The following is a 17,396-nucleotide window of genomic DNA, read 5'->3' on the forward strand; positions in this document are numbered from 1 at the left end:
TTTTGCCCTTGCTTCCATATAAATCTTTGAGCTCTTGTGCCAGTGGCATAACTACTCCTTTTCTACATGATTTGCAACTATATTGTCCCTTGAAAGTTTCCTTTTTCTTCCTCTTGACAATTATTTTGGCCTTAATCTTTAGTAATAAAGCTAATCCTATATGGTGGTACACTGGAAACAATTTAAGTTGTACATTTTTTTAAAATCATTTAATTGGAGCTGCTAAAGCAGGGGTGGGTAAACTACAGCCCCTGGACCGTGTCCAGCCTGTCAGACCTTTGAATCCAGTCCTCAGGCTCCCACTGGGGAGCAGGGTCAGGGGCTTGCTCTCCCCACGTGGCTCCCGGAAGCACCAGCATTTCCCCCCTCCAGCTCATACATGTAGGGGCAGCCAGTGGGTTCTGCACGCTGCCCCTGCCCCAAGCACCGGTTCTGCAGCTCCCATTGGCCAGGAACCACAGCTAATGGGAGCTGCAAGGGTGGCACTTGCGGACAGGGCAGCACACAGAGCCTCCTGGCCAGCATCACACCGCTGCATAGGAGCTGGAGGGGGGACATGCCACTGCTTCTGGGAGCTGCTCTAGGTAAGCGCTGCCCAGAGCCTGCACCTGACATCCTCCCATGCCCCAACCCCCTTCCCGGAGCACCCTCCTGCACCCCAAACCTCTCATCCCCAGCTCCACCCCAGAGCCTGAATCCCCCCCTGAACTCCAAGCCCCAATTTTATGAGCAATTCATGGCCCACCATATAATTTCCATACCCAGATGGGGCTCTCAGGCCAAAAAGTTTGCCCACCCCTGTGCTAAAGTAACAATTTTGAAGATGGACATTTCAAATGAAACAATCTTAAGCAAAAATGATTCTTACAGTTATGGAGAATCTTTATTTAAAAAACAGAGTGCACATAGATTAATTTACAGTTGCATTAAAAAACAATGTCCAATATGGCAACTTTCACTTACGCATTCATGCAAACAGCTTTAGCCTACACAAGCTACACTGAGCATTCTTGAATCAAGAGGAATTTTCATTTTCTGTGCACTGTATAGACACAGAAGTAATCTGGCAACTGCAATCTTTTATATTTACTCCAACTTTCAGTGCATACATATTTATATTTTACACACAGAGAACATGGGAATTAGATGGGGCCCAAATGAAATGCATAAACTTTGGAGATGTTCACATGACATGCGGATGTGACGTGCACTGCTATGGCACGTGTCCAATATGGAAGTTTATGAGGGGAAGACAAGGTCAATTATCAGTTCCTGTGTGCATATTGTCAGATGTCATAATCCATCACATAGTAACTTTGAAGATAACTCATATCCCCTTTATATCAAGGACAAATCCTTTGCATACAGATCTTAAATACAAAAGAAAAAATATTCAGTTGTTGTGTTTCCCAAAGTTGTTCAATTGCCCCCTCTCCCCAGAAGTAATCATTCAATTTAATCTGAAAGCATCACAAGGTTAGGAACTTGTGCAAGACTTACAATATTCTGATTCCAGCTAAGCTGCAGCTACAATTCAGAGAGACTTCAGTGTTTCTTTATTGGGACCTGATCCAAACCCAGTGAGGTGAATGAAAAGATTCCTATGGGCTTTCATCAAGCCTTAGGTCTGCTTCCTGCAGAAGTCAGGAAGTTCAAGGCATTCAATGATTTAAAGAAAAAAATTAAGTAGTTAGCCAACTCTTTAGAATTTTTAAAAAAATCCATTCAGGAGAGTTATTTTATCTGACTTGGTTCATCCACTCCTAGCAATACCACAAAATAGTACACCATTACAGGTAGGATGCTGTCCTTCACTGGTAACTTCCTTAAGGGCATGTGTTGGAAAATATTTGTGTTTTAAATTCCTTTCTTTTCTTGGTTAAACTGGCTTTTAAGTGACCAGTATCCAGTGGCATGACATATTGGTATACAGGGGGTGATTGCACAGCTAAAAGGTAAAGAGTAGCCAATGATTAACTTTTAAAATCAAATGGATACACCTCCTGGACAAAGAAAAAAAAATCTTGCTCTACAGAACATAGAACATCTTGCTTTACAGAACATAGTGGTGGAAGGGGTGCTTCCGCATGCCTCAGCTTGAAGAGGTTTCCATTATATACAGGGTTTACAGTTTGGTTCAATGGCTCTCAGCACCCCTGCTACAGAAGTTAGATATGTAAAAATCCAAATTGGTATCAGCTTAATTCCCAGCTTTGCATCCCAATGAACCTTATGTACATTTGGAAAAAAAAAGTTTTTTTAAACCTGCTTGGAGAACTGTAGCTTGATCCTGCAACTCTTAATCCTAGAACACAGTAGCATGTGCACATGACTATCAAGCTGGCTTTTCTCTTTAGTTCTTTCTGCTTTTAGATGCATTAAAGAACTATATGAACTTTGCCAGCACTGTATGAGAACTACAGAAAGTTAAGTTTAACTTTGCCAAGATTTACACATGCTTAACTTTAGATGTGATGCATACATTTAACCATATACATAGGTCTTTGCAAGAACAGGACTTTAAATTGCATATTCAATCCAATACCTTACTGAACTACACAAATGTGTCAAGTTTGCCCTTCTTTATCAAAGAAGGAAATTATTGCTAATCAGTATAACGAGAAGACAGATGCCTAAATCAAAATGAAAAATTCGTATATTCCAAGACAAGAAAGGACCACTGTGATAATCTAATCTGACCTCCTGTATAACACAGGCCATAGAATTAAATCAGGCAAGGAAATGGAACTGGAAATATTTTGGGGATACTTTTCTACTGAGTTGTTGTTTCCTTCTCTTTAATAGCAGCTTCAATTTCTTCAAAGACTGATACTGGTCCTGCATAGTTGTTCGTTTCTATAGCTTCTAATTTCTTCTGATAGGCAGTTGGCAAGCCATTCTGTTTTGCACCCATACAGATGACCTACAATTAAAAGAAAAACTTTTATCACTTTACAATGAAAGAGTTAGATCACACAAATCTTTACTTGTGTAAAAATAGTACCATTTAAGGTGATGGGAGAGAGAGAGACACACACACAGACTCTGTGCCTCTCGCTCACTATTGTAGCATGCGTGGAAGGGCAGGGCTTCAGAGTGTTTCTGAGGAGGTAGATGTGGGACAGGCTCTGTCCCCTCAAGCAGAGCAGAATGTAGCAGCCTGCCTGCCTAGTGAATTCCCCCAGGGATATAAAACAGGTGTAAAAGTTTTAAGAGACTCCTTTACATAGCCAGAGTGGTGTAAAGGACAGTATGGCCTTATAAATGCTTAAGTTCCTTTAGTGATTAAAATTGGTCTAACTTTTTGGACTGAAAAAATTTCTTATCAAAATGTGTTCCATGAATTGTTTTCTACTTCCTTTTCTGGAAATGGTCAGTAGCCAATATAAATTGAGAGTTTGATTCCCCAGTCCTCACTTGCTCCTTAGTTACCTATGATGTAACACTGAGCATATGGCTGCACATATTTGTTGACTAATAACTAGAAATAAAGCCAGGTTTCAGAGTAACAGCCTTGTTAGTCTGTATTCGCAAAAAGAAAAGGAGTACTTGTGGCACCTTAGAGACTAACCAATTTATTTAAGCATAGCTGTAGCTCACGAAAGCTTATGCTCAAATAAATTGGTTAGTCTCTAAGGTGCCACAAGTACTCATTTTCTTTTTTAAAAATAAAGCGTGAAACCTAGCTACATTACTATTAGGCAAGGCTGTTTGGGGATTTCCTCCAATGCTTCCCACTCCCATTTTCCATCCATTGTAAATTACCAAAATAATTGAAACCAGAGTGATGATACTGCATTATTTTGACAAATAAAATATGCAGAATTTTAAAATATTGTGCACAAAAATTTTAATTTTTTGGTGCAAAATTCCCCCAGGAGTAAATTAATTTCCACCTTCAAGTTATAGGATTTCAGTCTTCAACCAGCCTTAGCATAAGTTCTTCTAAGTGAGAAATAATTAGAACGCTTGAGTTTTTAAAAAAAATCCTGAGATGATGCACCAACAGCTGCTGGGTCTTTCTAATTTGAATGGACGGTGGTGAATGTGATTAAGAACTACAGTAGCAAAGAAGCCATTTAGATGTGGCATAAGTGAAGACAGTTTCTCTACTGTTTATTTTACTGAAGTTTTCCTTCCCCCACATAAGATAAATGAAAGTGTGTTGTATAAGCCAAAACTATTTGCGGGAAGTGAAAACAAAAATACAGGAAATTACTGGGGTGGAAGTTACAAAAATAAAAACCCCTTATCCCAGGTACCACACACATGTACACACAGCACATTTAGTCACTGACACAGCCATATGACATGAACAGCCCTACTCGTCCTCTTAAATATAATCCTTTTATATAGGAGAAAAAGGTAGAACCATAAAAAAACCTAAGGAATTAGACCGAGAGAACACTTCCCTTACAGAAGGCAGCGTCAGAGTTGATGTGACTACAACGAAGAGTCAAATTTGGTTTGAACCCCGGACAATACAATTGTTTTGAGAGAGGGGAGCCAATGAGATATAATTACCAATATAAACAGATATATATGCATGTTTTAAAAGCTCAGGCAGCAAGATACTATTGTGATGACAATGACTAGGTTAACAAGCATACGGCAGAGAATTTAAATACACAAGCCAGGAAGTTACAATTCCCGTAACTGTTTCAGTTTTGTCACAAAAATACATGACTAACTGTACATATGTAGTACTATATTATATTACACTGTGTACAGTTAGATGACTGCCTTGTAAAGTTTTACTTGTAAGGGACAATTTTGTTTGACAAATAAAAGATCAGTTTTTCCATTATCTTGGTATACATGCAGTATGGCAAGGAGAGCCCAGACTATATATAAATTATCAACCTTGATGTTTGTATTAGCATAGTTGTATTTCTTCAAATAGCCCAAAAGATCCATCTGGGAGAAAAATAAGGGGGAGCGATGGCTGGCCAGCACAATAGCAGTGCGTGGGTTAGCGTTCTTTAACAAAAAACAGATTCTGATCCTGCAAGCTGATCCATATGGATGGACCCCTGGGTCAAAAGGAGTGACATATGCATAGGGGTTAAAGAATCAAGCCCAGTTAGTTATTTTCAGTAGAAAGTCACTATGGTAACTTGTTGATTTTATCTGTAATTCTGATTAGCTAAACGTTTCTAGACATGTAGCCACACCATCTCTGGATAGGGCCTCAGACCTCACCAGCTAAGCAAGTCAGGACTGCTCAGTGCTTAGGCACACCTCCAAAAAGCCTCAGTGCGCTGCAGAGTGGTGTTGGTGACTGCGCACATGGAACTTTTTCTTCCAAATCCGTACTAAAGCAGGGGGGACAGATCAGTGTACAGGTCACGCTCCCGGCCCAAACCAGGGAAGCGAATGATCCAACCAGCAGTCCAAATTCAGTGATGAATCCTGGTCACGTGCCACTTGAGGCATGCTGTGCATATGCTAAGGAGTACTAGACCAATGCCCCAGAACAGTGTTACAGGGCCTGTGATGTTGGAGGGGTCAAGCCAAGAGACTAACTTCCTGTAGTCATTAAAGATTCTATGGCACTTTCTACAAGAGCGGAGATACTAATATCTATGTCCTTGCCAGATTCCAGGTCAGGACGCTAAGTTCTGTCCAGTGAAATTCCCTTTGTGGCTTCAGTTGAGTACAGTGATCTTTTCTGTCCCAAACTATGTTGTAAAGTTGCTGAGTGCTTTTGAGCAACTGACACCACCTCCCAGGTGGCTGCAAATGAGTTGAGGATGAAGCAATTCATGGGCGAGAGCACATGCTTTATGTACAATAGGCCAGATTTACCTTTGGTTTAGTTTCACTGAAGTCAGCAGACTAACACTAGGGATGTATTGGTTTGATACATTTGGAAAGAACTGAAATGCTGTTTTAAGGGACTATGCTATGTAGCAAATCCTGTTGTAAGAGACTATTTTAAGTGGCAAGTAGTAATACAATATCCACTTCAGTTCATGCTCTTTTTAGATGATGCCTACCTTTTTATACTGTGGTGATGGGAGATCACAAACACAATCATTCATCTGATAACTTCGACAGGTCAGTACTTTTCCCTCTTGCGTTGGAAGGTTAACTTCTATTGGAATGTAAATACCATCTTCAACTCCTTCTTGCCTGTAAAGAATCAAAACATTTCCTTTCATTCTGAACCACCAATACAGGGGAGAAAACTAACATGTATTTGAATAGGTGAGTTTTAGCATGTTAAATGCAAGGTGGCTTTTCAGCTGTAGTACTGAGTAATATTAATGTATTCCAATAATTTTGATCAGTACTTGTATCTCGGAGTACTGAAATAAAAAAGTGAATACCACAATTGGCTTATTTTTTAGATCCAGAACAAATAGTGTAACAGCAAATCTATCCCTGTAACCATGCAAGTTAACAGTAACATTACTTTCTACACCTCCTGTGAATCAGTTAATGTTTGTTATATAAATAAAATTTGATAATCCACAATATGCACACAATGAAATTATCAGAATTAAAGACAATGCCAGGATCAGTCAGTTCCACTTTGATAATGAAACAATTGAAAAATTTTACCTTGCCCCTTTAATTATTTTTAAAAGAGAGATCATTCTAAAGTGAGGAAACTCCTAAAGTTCTCGGGAAAGCACATCCTTGTGAACAACCCAGCACTGCCAATAACATGCCCAGACCTCATAATTTGTATGTAGAACTTGCACAATAGTAATGAGCTACAAGATTATATCTAGACCTGCCATAACTAGTTTCTTTCAAAAGAAAGATTTGCCCAAGGGCGAGGGGAGGACAGCGGATTAAAAAAAAAAAGTGCTAAAGAGTTAAAATTAGCTTCTAATACAAATCTAAATAAATTGGCTACAGTAATGGGTGAATTTAGTTGAAGTGTCATGAGATCAGGGACAGAATTTAGATAAGATAGTTAACTGCTTAGCTGAACATGACAGGTAAAAATGTGACCAATTAGAATACCCTGTCTAAGTTTTAACAGTATTGATCACAATGGTATCCAAGTACCTGACAAATTATATTTTCAAATGAAAACATTAATCACTTTTACAAGTGATTTAACATACTAGCAGAGTATGGCCCCAGCTGGCTCACTGCAGGCAGACCCATATGCCTGCAGGAAACTAACAGCATGATTGCAGTCTACAAACAAACAGAATGTAAACTTTAGAAACAGATTTCTGGGTCATCGCAGGGGGAAAAAGATGAAAGGCCAATAGTGTCTTTTGCTGGGATTTAAAAGAAAAAGTGTCAAGTCAAACAAACTTTATGAAATGTAAATTTTAGGCTAAGACAAAACCTCCAAAAACTTACAATCAAGAGAAGTGCCTCCAAGAAGTTTAATACCAAGGAAAGCAAAGACACAAAGATCCCTCTCCTTTGTTTGCAATCCAAGCATTGTATGATTTAGTTTCTCATTTACTAGCTAAAAGTGAAATTGACTACACATTATCCAAAAACAGAAGTAACAAAGACTACTTTCATTGTCCATGCTGAGAAAAAGTGCAAAAAGTGAACACACACAGTAAAAAGCAAAACTGGATTTTTCAGGTTTAATAATCCAACATAACATAAGGAAAATTAATCTATTTGAGCTATAACTATGTCCCAATCCTGCAGACACTTACAAATGTGTGCAACTACAAAGTGCAAACAGTCCCACTGATTTCAGCAGGACTATTTGATGTCTGTGCTTAACTCTACACATTTAAGGCCTTGTCTACACTAGCACATTTGTCAGCAAAACTTTTGTCGATCTGGGGTGTGGAAAAAAAACAACACACCCCTGATCAACATACGTTTCACCGACAAAAGTGCTGGTGTGGACAGTGCTATGTCGGCAGGAGAGCCTCTCCTTCCAACATTGCTAACGCTGCTCCTTGGGGGTGGTTTAATTATGCTGGCAGGAGAGCTCTCTCCTATCAGCAAAGAGCAGCTACACAGGAGACCTTACAACAGCACAGCTGTAGAGGTACAGCTGTGCCGCTGTAAGGTCCATAGTGTAGACATAATGTAAGCCTTTGCAGGATCGGGACCATAGTCCTTAAACGCTGCCATGTTATCAGAACAAAAGCGAACATAAGCATTTTAACAGGTAGAAATCCTAGTAATTATTTCTAGAGGGCAAGGAGTGCAGAAAGGGAAAAAGTTTACATTAACACACAAAAAGCAAATTTTTAACATCTGATAAAAATAGTTTCCTATCACTTTTCACTTCATGGTTACTCCATCATAATTATACCAGATCACTAGGAAGATGGGGTAGATCAAACCTGAATATCGAGTGAAAAGACTAGCACTAGATTTTTTTTTAAATCATGTTTTCTTTATAGGTCATAAAGAAGCAAAGAGGACAAATCCAGTTTCTTTCCTTTCGAAGATCACCTTTAGGACCTATTCGTGAACTGTTGGGGGAGCAAGCCAGCAATGCTAATGCCCATCCTGTAACTTTTCTGTTGAGTCAGAACAGTTGAGTCTCCAGGGCTGCCAATCAGGTACCTTTCACTAGCATTAAAAGTGATTTAAAACTCCACAGTACAAATTACAATTATTTACCAATCAACCTATTCTTTCCTGACAGTGCTGGTAAGGCAGTATCTTCCCTCACAGACAGAAATAGCTATGGGATCTTTAGCTCTGTGAGATATTTTAGGTTTCAGGAACGCATGGCAAGTTAAGATGTTGTAGAAAAGAGACAGGATCTATAGTATGATCACTAGTGGGAGCAGTAAGGTGCAGAGAATTGGGTAGGAGAAAGAGTGAGGACTTCTCCCCAGTGAGAAGTACACAAGGTAATTTACTGCTCAGATTTAATCTAATTCCAATGTCTCCAAACTAAACTTTGTAACATGAATTTTATTCTTCATATCCTGAAAGCATTCACAATGGGCCTGATCCTGTGAGGTGCTGAAGTCAATGGCGGCTGAGAGCACTCAGCCCCGTGCAGATTCAGACTCACACACCATTAACGTGCAAATTGAAATTTCAGTTTTATAGACTAGGCCACTAAGAGCTGTAATAAAACAAGAAGTACAGAACTCTGGCCAAAGTTTCCAAACAGTGTCTAAAGTTAGGCTCCTAAATCCTTATTAAGGTATCTGCAAATGAGGGATGATTTTCTGAGGTTCTTAGCCATGTACTACCTCAATGCTCTCCAGCATGCAGGCAGGCAGGCAAGCAATTTGATAGGTGACAGAGCTATCTAAGTTGTCACTGAACAGGGGAAGGACAGGTTTGCGCTGGGAGGGACAACTGAATCGTCACAGTTCCCATGCTCCTCATTTAACTGCCACAAGAGATTCCTATTCTACTCCCTAGTTACTTTATAGTTGTGACTAACTTCAAAGTGAACATTTTGAAATCTGTTGCAAACTTAGAAAATTACTGTATTAGTGGCTTTTCCAAGAGCTCCCTTTGCTAGCATGGGAGAGCTAGTTCTCTACTACACAGCCCAGTTCATCTTCCTCCTGCTGGAGCCCAAGATGAAGTCCCAATATGGTGCTCATATCAGTCTACTGACATAGAAATCACAATGTCAAACTCAGTATCATCTCCTCTCCACTGCAGAACAAAACAGATATTGGGCTGCAAAGGCAGAAAACCTTGCTCAAAGAGCTTTGATAATTAGCAAATATGGAAAGAGATTACAACAATTTTTTAGTGACTGACATGAATTTTAAGTTCAATCCAACAGTTCAGAATCCTCTCCTCATATCAAAGCCCTTCTTTAAAGTTTTTTTGCTTCTCAAGTTTAAGCAATGTTAAGTTTATCAGCTTCCAAAGCATTAGAGATAATTTTGGAGTTAAATTTGTGTTTTAGAATCCAATGTTCTCCCTGATCCAACACAAACCCACCACATTGATTACTGAAAAATAATCATTGCATTTGGCTTGCTTTCTAAGGTGACACAAGACATTAGAATGCACCTACTTATCCAGCGAATTTAAATCGCTAGTGTTCATTTTCCACACTACTCCCCACACTTCATCTCCAGGGCTTCGAACAATGGTAGCTGTACTTCCATGCCAGTAAGAACTTGGTTTGCCTTGATGATTGCCGAAAACGAGTTTAAAATCCTGCAAATTAAATCAATACAAATGATCAATTTCCACTTAAACTCAGTGATATGGGTTTTCTTCACAAATTATGAGCTTAAGCAAAGTCTACAAGAAGAGCCAGCAGAGTTACTTTTCCTTCATTAAGGATGTGATCCAGCTCTGACTGGGATCAACTGGATACTTTCTGCAGACTTCAGTGGGAGTTTCATCAGGCCCCAAGAAAAAAAAATGGGTTTGGGGAAGGAAGAAAGGGATGGTAGGTTCATTATTAGTGATGATGGAACTGCACTGTGAAATTTGAGCCCAGATCTGGGTATATCTCTATTTTTTAGGCCAAACAACTAACAAGAGTTACTAGCAAATGGGACTGGCAGAGAAAGAGCCACAACCTCATCTCAATATAATAGATACATTCTACATTAAATACAATACAGTAATGTTAAAGGGATGTCAGTGACTCTCTGAAGTTAAATCCTGTTTCTGTAATGGTTTTCTGCTGCCCATCAAAGGTTTAGAAGGGTTTTTTGGGTGAGCCTGAGAGCCACGGCACCAAACCTGTTAGGGCCCAGTACTCCTCTTTGTTCCCTTCCTCTCCATGTACATGCCTGTCACCTGCTTATTCCTTCTCAGCTTTTGGTGCTGCTGTTACTTGTGAACACCCTCTTGAAGGGCGTAAGGAAGAGCATGCATCTGAGCTGCCCCAGCATGTGAGAAGTCATGATGCTAGCATATGAGAAAAGAAAGGAACTGAAACTGACCACCAAAAGTGAGTAGGCAGAAAGTGCTATCAAATGCACAAAGTAAACTGAAAAAAGTTTCTAATTCTTCAGTTAGAATATTCTTGGGTGTTACCTGTAAGAACAATAGGTGAGAGACTTTTAAGGGATATTTTCATCTGATTTTTTTTTTAAACCCATTGTAGGTGCAAAATTGAGATTCTTTTAGAACTCACATACCTCCTGTTTTCACAAGTAAAACCTAATTTTACTATAGAGCAGGGGTCTCAAAGTCCTGGCCCACGGGCCGTCTGTTGCTGGAGAACCTCCCCACTGTAGCCCGCAGAGGAGAGACATGCAGCCAGGCTGCCAGCAATGTCTGCTGCAGGCACTGCCCTTCGCAGCTCCTATTGGCTGGGGGAGAGGGACAGAGATACCATCACTAGTCTCCGGGCAGAGTCAGCCACGGAGGCAGCATCACTAGTTGCCAGGCAGAGTCAGCCATGGAGGCAGTGTCACTTTTTTCCCCACAGTGAATATAAACAAGTCAAAATACCGAACGGAACTATTTGATGCACACCTTGCTGCAATCCTGAAGGTTTCAAATGCTCAATCACTAAGGCCAAACATCAACAAACTGACAGAACTGAAGTGTTGCCAGGTGTCTGGCAAACACTAAAAACTCTCTAGCAGGTGAGGAATTGTATAAACTTGTAGGACAGTTTTATTATTTCTAAGAAATTCGAAATAAAAAATACAATATAAACGTTTTCTTTCTGAACACCATCTTCAGTGACATTATTGGCCCGCTGGGAGGATTTGAGGACTGGCACTGGCCCTAAGGTAAACGGAGTTTGAGACCCCTGCTATAAAGTTTCCTGTAAAATAAAATACAGGAAAAACTTTTCCTTCTATTTTTTTCAGTTTTACTTTGGGCATCAGACAGCACTCAGCACATCATGGAAATGGTGAGTGACTAATCAGTTGTCAGCCAGTCTCCAGTTTGTGTGGGCCTTTCATCCAGCAGCAGTGTAGAGAGACGTTCTAAAGAAAAGTAAGAAAACTAATGGTACCAACACCAGTGACTAGGTCACTCAAGAACAAGCAAAGTTCTTTAAACTACTTTTAAGCTGCGACCCCCTCCTTTATTTAAAGTGACTATATTTCAAATTGATGTCCCTTTAAAGTGTTTTTAGTTGTTAAGGTTTTTAATTTCTGAAGTGAGCTACCGCTCACAGATCTGCTCAAATATGTTTTTCAAACTTTAAAAATATTTCTGAAATTTGAAGGGCTTAAAAAAAATAAATTCACACTTTGGAGGTTCTTGTCTGATCTTCAATAAGCCATGAGGATGCAACAGGTGGTTTTACAAAATATGCCCCATATATAAGAGGGTGCAACTAAACCCTCCAAAAGGCAATTTTTCTCAAAATGCTCTCTAAAACAGAAATATACCTACGTGAATGCTAATCCTCAGCCATTCCATGAGTTGCTACAAAGTGATTTCAGAGTGTACGGGTCACCAGATTCTTGTATATCACTCAAGACTCCAGGCTAGATCCTGCAAACTCTCAAGCATGAGTAATTGTATGCACGCCAGTAATCCCACTGAAGTCACAGGCATAAAGTTACAGACATGGGCAAATGTTTGCAGGATTGAGCCCTCCTTCCCTTAAAGAGGTGGTCTTTCTGGTTTTGTACAGAACTGAGCCCATTGATGATACTCTAAGAAAAATTAATTATTTTTTGATCCTTTCTGAAGCTTTTCCTGTTTTGTTCTAAGACCACTTTGGACTTCATTCTGTAAGATGCTCAGCATCTCCTGTGCCTATGGGCGTTAACAGCAATAAAGGCTCTGGGCACGACTTGGGCTCATGCCCTTAATTTTTTTGCCCCTCTCCTAAATGCTGATCCAATTTTAGTTGTTTTTTTGCTTGTGTTCCTTATTTTCTCTTGTCCATTTACCATAACCACTCATTTCCACTCCCTCAGCCCCGCCCCCAAAGTTCAGATTGCTTCACTTTACACACTGATATCTTACTTCTCTCTGTGAAAGCTAACACTCCTAGTCAGCATTCTTAACCTTTTATTCCAAGGCTGGTTTTGTCTCATCAGCCTTACCTGGTTTCACTGTACAGAAATTATCAGAAGTCAACTGTTAATCTGTGTAATGCCTTTTCATTCTGAGATCTCCGTTCTTTTTGAAACACAGTATAACAATCAGAATGGAGCAATGGATCAAAAGCAGCCTGTGTTAGCACACTGCACAGCTCATAGATCTGTTCTAAACAACCAGAAATTGGGAGCCAGATCAGAACAGTTAACTTGCATTGCTACATAACATACTTACTGCATAACCTGAAAGTCAGTAAACAAACTGAAGGTTGCAACTCGGCAAAAAGTCTCACACAACATTCTTTTGTTAGAGATACTGCACTTTGCTACTTTCATCTTCTCCTTCAGGGCCTGATCCTGCCAGGTGCTGAGAAGCCTCTGATGGGCTGAGCATTTTTGACTTATCAGTGATATTTGAAAGTGCTCAGCACTTCAGATGATCAGGCTCTAATTGCCAGAAGACTGGTGGTTGAAGGAGTACACTTATGACCATATATTTGATATTAATCACAGTAGTCTTTGGAACTTTCAGACCCCTCTGATAGAGTTCACCTTTCCCTCCAGTTGGCACTAGACCACCATGCACAAGTCATTCAAATAGATATGTTGATATGAACAAAGGATGCAACTGTCAAGATCTTTTATACTGGAAATCTTTAGATCAGTAGCTTAAATCTGAATGAGCAAGGTAGTTTATTTAACTGTCATGGAGTTTACATTAAATTCTTACACTAAGGTGATTTAAATAATAAATATTGTGTAAGAAAACTTTATATACTAACATTTGATAGCTGTTCAGCAAATTCAATGAAAATTTAGTAATACATCCCAGCTGCTAGACCATTAAGATTACTGCATCCCAAAATTATGGAAGGCATGGTCACTAAAACCACCTCTACACTTACAAGCTTACAGTGGCACAGCTGTACCACTATAAGAGCGCTCGTGTAGCTGTGTTATGCCGATTGGAGAGAGCTCTCCCACCAACATAATAAAACCAGCTCAACGAGCGGCGGTTGCTCTGTCCACAGAAGAGCATCTCTGGCTGACACAGTGCTGTGCACAAGTGCTTATGTTGCTCACGGGGCTGTTTTTTTCCACACTCCAGAGCAACAAAAAAGTTATGCCGACACAAGTGTCAGTGTAGACATGGCCTGAGTTTTGGTGATTAACATTAAAGTGATACCTTCAGATTAAGTCAGATATTGTAAACAAATCAATTTCAGTACCAAGATTACTAGTAAAATCTGAGGTCAAAGTAAAAATGATAAAAAATGATAAAAAATACCTGTGTGTCACTATGTTCCGTTTATAATCCACTCACGCTTCCAGTGAAGCCAGCAAAATAACCATGTTTTTGCAAGAAACGTGAAGTTGCAATTCACTGACGAAAAGCTCCCTTTATGCCCAGACAAGACAGCTTAAAAAGCCTTGAACTGTGCTAGGCCTGGCTCTGAAAGAGATACTAAAAACCACCCTATCCCTGGGGAAGGAGAGACTTGCTCCCGTCTATTTATCTGCCAGAAAACTGAGTTGTCAGTTTCCTTTCAGCCACCAGTTTGTCCAGGAGGAAACTGCAGAGTAAGTAATTCCAGCCTCAGTGCAATTTGTGGACATGTGTGTGCCGCATCAATTTGAATGGCAGAACCTTCAAAGAATACCAGACATATTCCAATACTGAGGCATAAGAAAAACGAGAAGTTAGTAACTTGATGGACTAAAGTAAAAATGTCTTGATTATGAGAGCTTATCTAGCTCTTAATGAAAATTTTTGGTCTAATAAGCTCTCTTTTTCAGATGTCTCATTTACATCTTTTGGCACTCTTTATCCTGGCATATGAAGTCCTAACCAGCACTCTTAATTCAGCCAAACTCTTACTGGTTTCAGTGGGAGTTTTCTCTCGGGAAGAAGTGCCTTTATGTAGCAAAATATTTTTCCAAGGAGCTCTTTGAAGTCTTCATTGCATTACACTTTATGCTGTTTGATAGTTTAGAACCTGCTAAATGTACAACTTCAGCACAATTTTCCTCATAGGTTTAACAACATTTGATCTGCTAACACTGGTTGTTTTTAAAAAAATGGATGCAACTCTTAGCCAATCAGGCTTTGTAGAGTTTTAGTCACCTTCCATTATTATTTCTGAAATTCATTCAAAGGGTTAATGCAAAGATCTTCACCAAAACTGATTCCAGTCTGCCCCCTGGAGGATAAACTACATGACCCTGACTCTGGGTCTGATATCGACTGGATGCCCAGTTTTAGATGCATTTAAAAGATGAGAAGTTCATGATAGCCAAGATGACTGGAAAACTTGATTTTGGGGGCAATGGGGTTACATTCCAAACGTCAAATAGATTAGAACTGATAAATAAGCAGAATTATGAAGGGTAAGGGATGATCTCATTAGAACACCGCACATGAAGTCAGGCGATCCAGGTTTTACATTCGGGCTCTGCCATGAGCTTCCTGGGTGACCTTGGGTAAGTCCCTTTAAGGCTTTATGCCTCCGTTTCCTCATCTGTAATCATCGGCATAATAATGTTTCTCTCACTCATACATGTGAGACTTAATTCAGTAATGTTTGCCAAGTGCTTTGAGAGTCTCCAGTGGCCAGTTTAAGTGTAAAGCATTTAAGGCTATGTAGGAGGGGCTCTAAACACCCAGAACTTTTTCAGTTACATGCCGTTTGGTGCCCACAGTGTCCCTGCCAAAAGTATTTTCAATTCAGGTAGCCTGTGAAGCAGTGGGATGAAGGCAGCACCAGCTCTACTCAGGTCATGTTCAGACACGAGCTTAGAGCTTCACAAAGCGTACTTCCATATTCTACAGGCTTAAAAGTAAAATTAAGTGTTAGTGAAATGTAACAAACATTTTCCCTAATGTAGCTGCTATGCCTCCTCCCCAAATTCCTGAAACCATAATTAAAACACAGAATTATATGTGCCAAAGAAATGTAGCCTTAAAGGAAAGGGGAATACAGGGTTCCATCTCTCCCATAGATACAGACCTGCAAGTTGGCTACAGCATAGAAAGTGGCAGATGGGTTTTTTAGCAGGATCCTCTCCCGAAGCAGGTTACTGCCATAAGCAAAATACAGGAAACTGTCCTCCCCACAGGTACCCACTCCCAAACCACCACCAGACCTGGTACACACACAGCTCCTGAGAGTCTCCATCTACCATACAGAGAATAATAAGAATGCAAGTGTTAAAGGAAATCTCAGCAGCGGTTGCTGATGAACATGACTTATACCCTTCCTCACTCCCCCTGGCCCCTTCACCATCTTTCTTGCACCAGCTACACCCCCATTTGCCCTTCCCCTTTGCTCCTGTTCGCTCTCTTGGGGCGGATGGAGGAGTAAAAGCATATTTAGGCTGGAAAAGTCTTAACTCCGCTGTACTCGGCTCCATCGCTGCCTCCGGGAGCGGTGGGGGCGGCCACCCCACTGCTGGGGACAGAGCTGTGGAGAACAGTCAGGCTTAATGCCGCTGCCAGAAGGCCCACGTGCCCGCTCCGGCTCCAGGGGTCCCCGATCGCCGCCCCAGGGCTAGAGGGGAGCTCCAGCGCCCGCACAGCCGGCAGCCGGTTCCAGCGCGGTGCAGGGCGCCTCCCTGCCCAGGCGGCTTTCACGGCTCCGGCAGGCGACCCACGCCCAGCAGCCACGGTGAGCGGCGCAAGGCCCGTGGCTCCCCACACAGCAGCGCGGCGCTACGCCGGGGCGCTGCAGCCCCAGGGCGGGTACGGAGGAGGAGGAGAGGCCGGGCACTGCAGGGGGACACCCCCTGGCCGGCGCAGGGCCCCGCTGCAGCCGCACACCGGCGTGCCCGTGATGAGCAGCCAGGACGCCCCCGCCTTGACCAGCGCGCCCGGCCCGGGAGTCCCAGCCTCACCTCCCGGCCAGGAGGGCGCCGCGCGAGCAGGCACCACGGCTCCCGCCGCAGAGAGAGCGGTCCCGGCTCGCCGGCCAGCAGCCACGTAACAGCGCTCCCCATTGGCCACGTGCCCTGCCGGCGTGCCGCCGCTCCTCATTGGCCGCCGCCTAGGGCGCCCCCGGCGCGACTCCCCTCTCGGGGCGGGGAGGGGGGGACACCCGCTGGCTGGTTGGAGCGGCGCGGAGTGACGTCAAGAGGACGCTCCGCCCCCTGCCGACCTGCTCCCTGTGGGCCGCTGGCCTAGGCCAATGGGCTGTTGGGGGGGGGTGCCAGGTGGAGGGGAGGCGCTGGGGGAAGTGGGACCTGGTGCAAACAGCAAGGGGGTGGCGAGGGGGGGCTGCTGTTACCTCCCTGCTGAGGGCAGGCCCCTGGGCCCCATTGAAATCCAGCAGTGAGCCTTGCCAAGTGATGCACATCTGGAAAAATAATGCCAGGTAGAACAGTGGGGTGTAAATTCACCATCACTGCTCCAGAGAGATCTTGGCATCGCCATGGTTAGTTCTCCAAAAATTTCAGCTCAATGCGCAGCAGTGGTCAAAAAGGCGAACACTCTTAGGC

The 17,396-nt window shown here is 42.0% G+C and overlaps 1 protein-coding gene across 1 annotated transcript; it reads right to left on the bottom strand.

Moving 5' to 3' along the window:
* Positions 1-860: 860 nt before the first annotated feature.
* GGCT (gamma-glutamylcyclotransferase) lies at positions 861-16,943 on the bottom strand. The gene is made up of 5 exons (XM_084619065.1): positions 16,797-16,943; positions 15,914-16,081; positions 9,947-10,092; positions 6,000-6,135; positions 861-2,923 (listed from the first exon to the last, which is right to left on the bottom strand). Exons 1-5 carry the CDS (start codon positions 16,896-16,898, stop codon positions 2,774-2,776), a joined length of 702 nt encoding a protein of 233 aa, XP_084475191.1. The 5' UTR covers positions 16,899-16,943; the 3' UTR covers positions 861-2,773.
* Between the last annotated feature and the right edge of the window lie 453 nt (positions 16,944-17,396).

The sequence above is a fragment of the Lepidochelys olivacea genome (genome assembly GCF_965140295.1).
Source record: "Lepidochelys olivacea isolate rLepOli2 genome assembly, chromosome: 2".
Taxonomy (NCBI): Eukaryota; Metazoa; Chordata; order Testudines; family Cheloniidae; genus Lepidochelys; species Lepidochelys olivacea.

What these genes read in the sequence shown, in the direction of transcription:
- GGCT (XM_084619065.1), bottom strand. Translation starts at nt 16,898, where the DNA reads ATGGGGAGCGCTGTTACGTGGCTGCTGGCCGGCGAGCCGGGACCGCTC. An exon ending in ATGCTGTAGCCAACTTGCAG is followed by an intron (nt 10,093 to 15,913) that starts GTCTGTATCTAT and finishes TTTAATTTGCAG; the next exon opens with GATTTTAAACTCGTTTTCGG. An exon ending in GATTTAAATTCGCTGGATAA is followed by an intron (nt 6,136 to 9,946) that starts GTAGGTGCATTC and finishes GATTCTTTACAG; the next exon opens with GCAAGAAGGAGTTGAAGATG.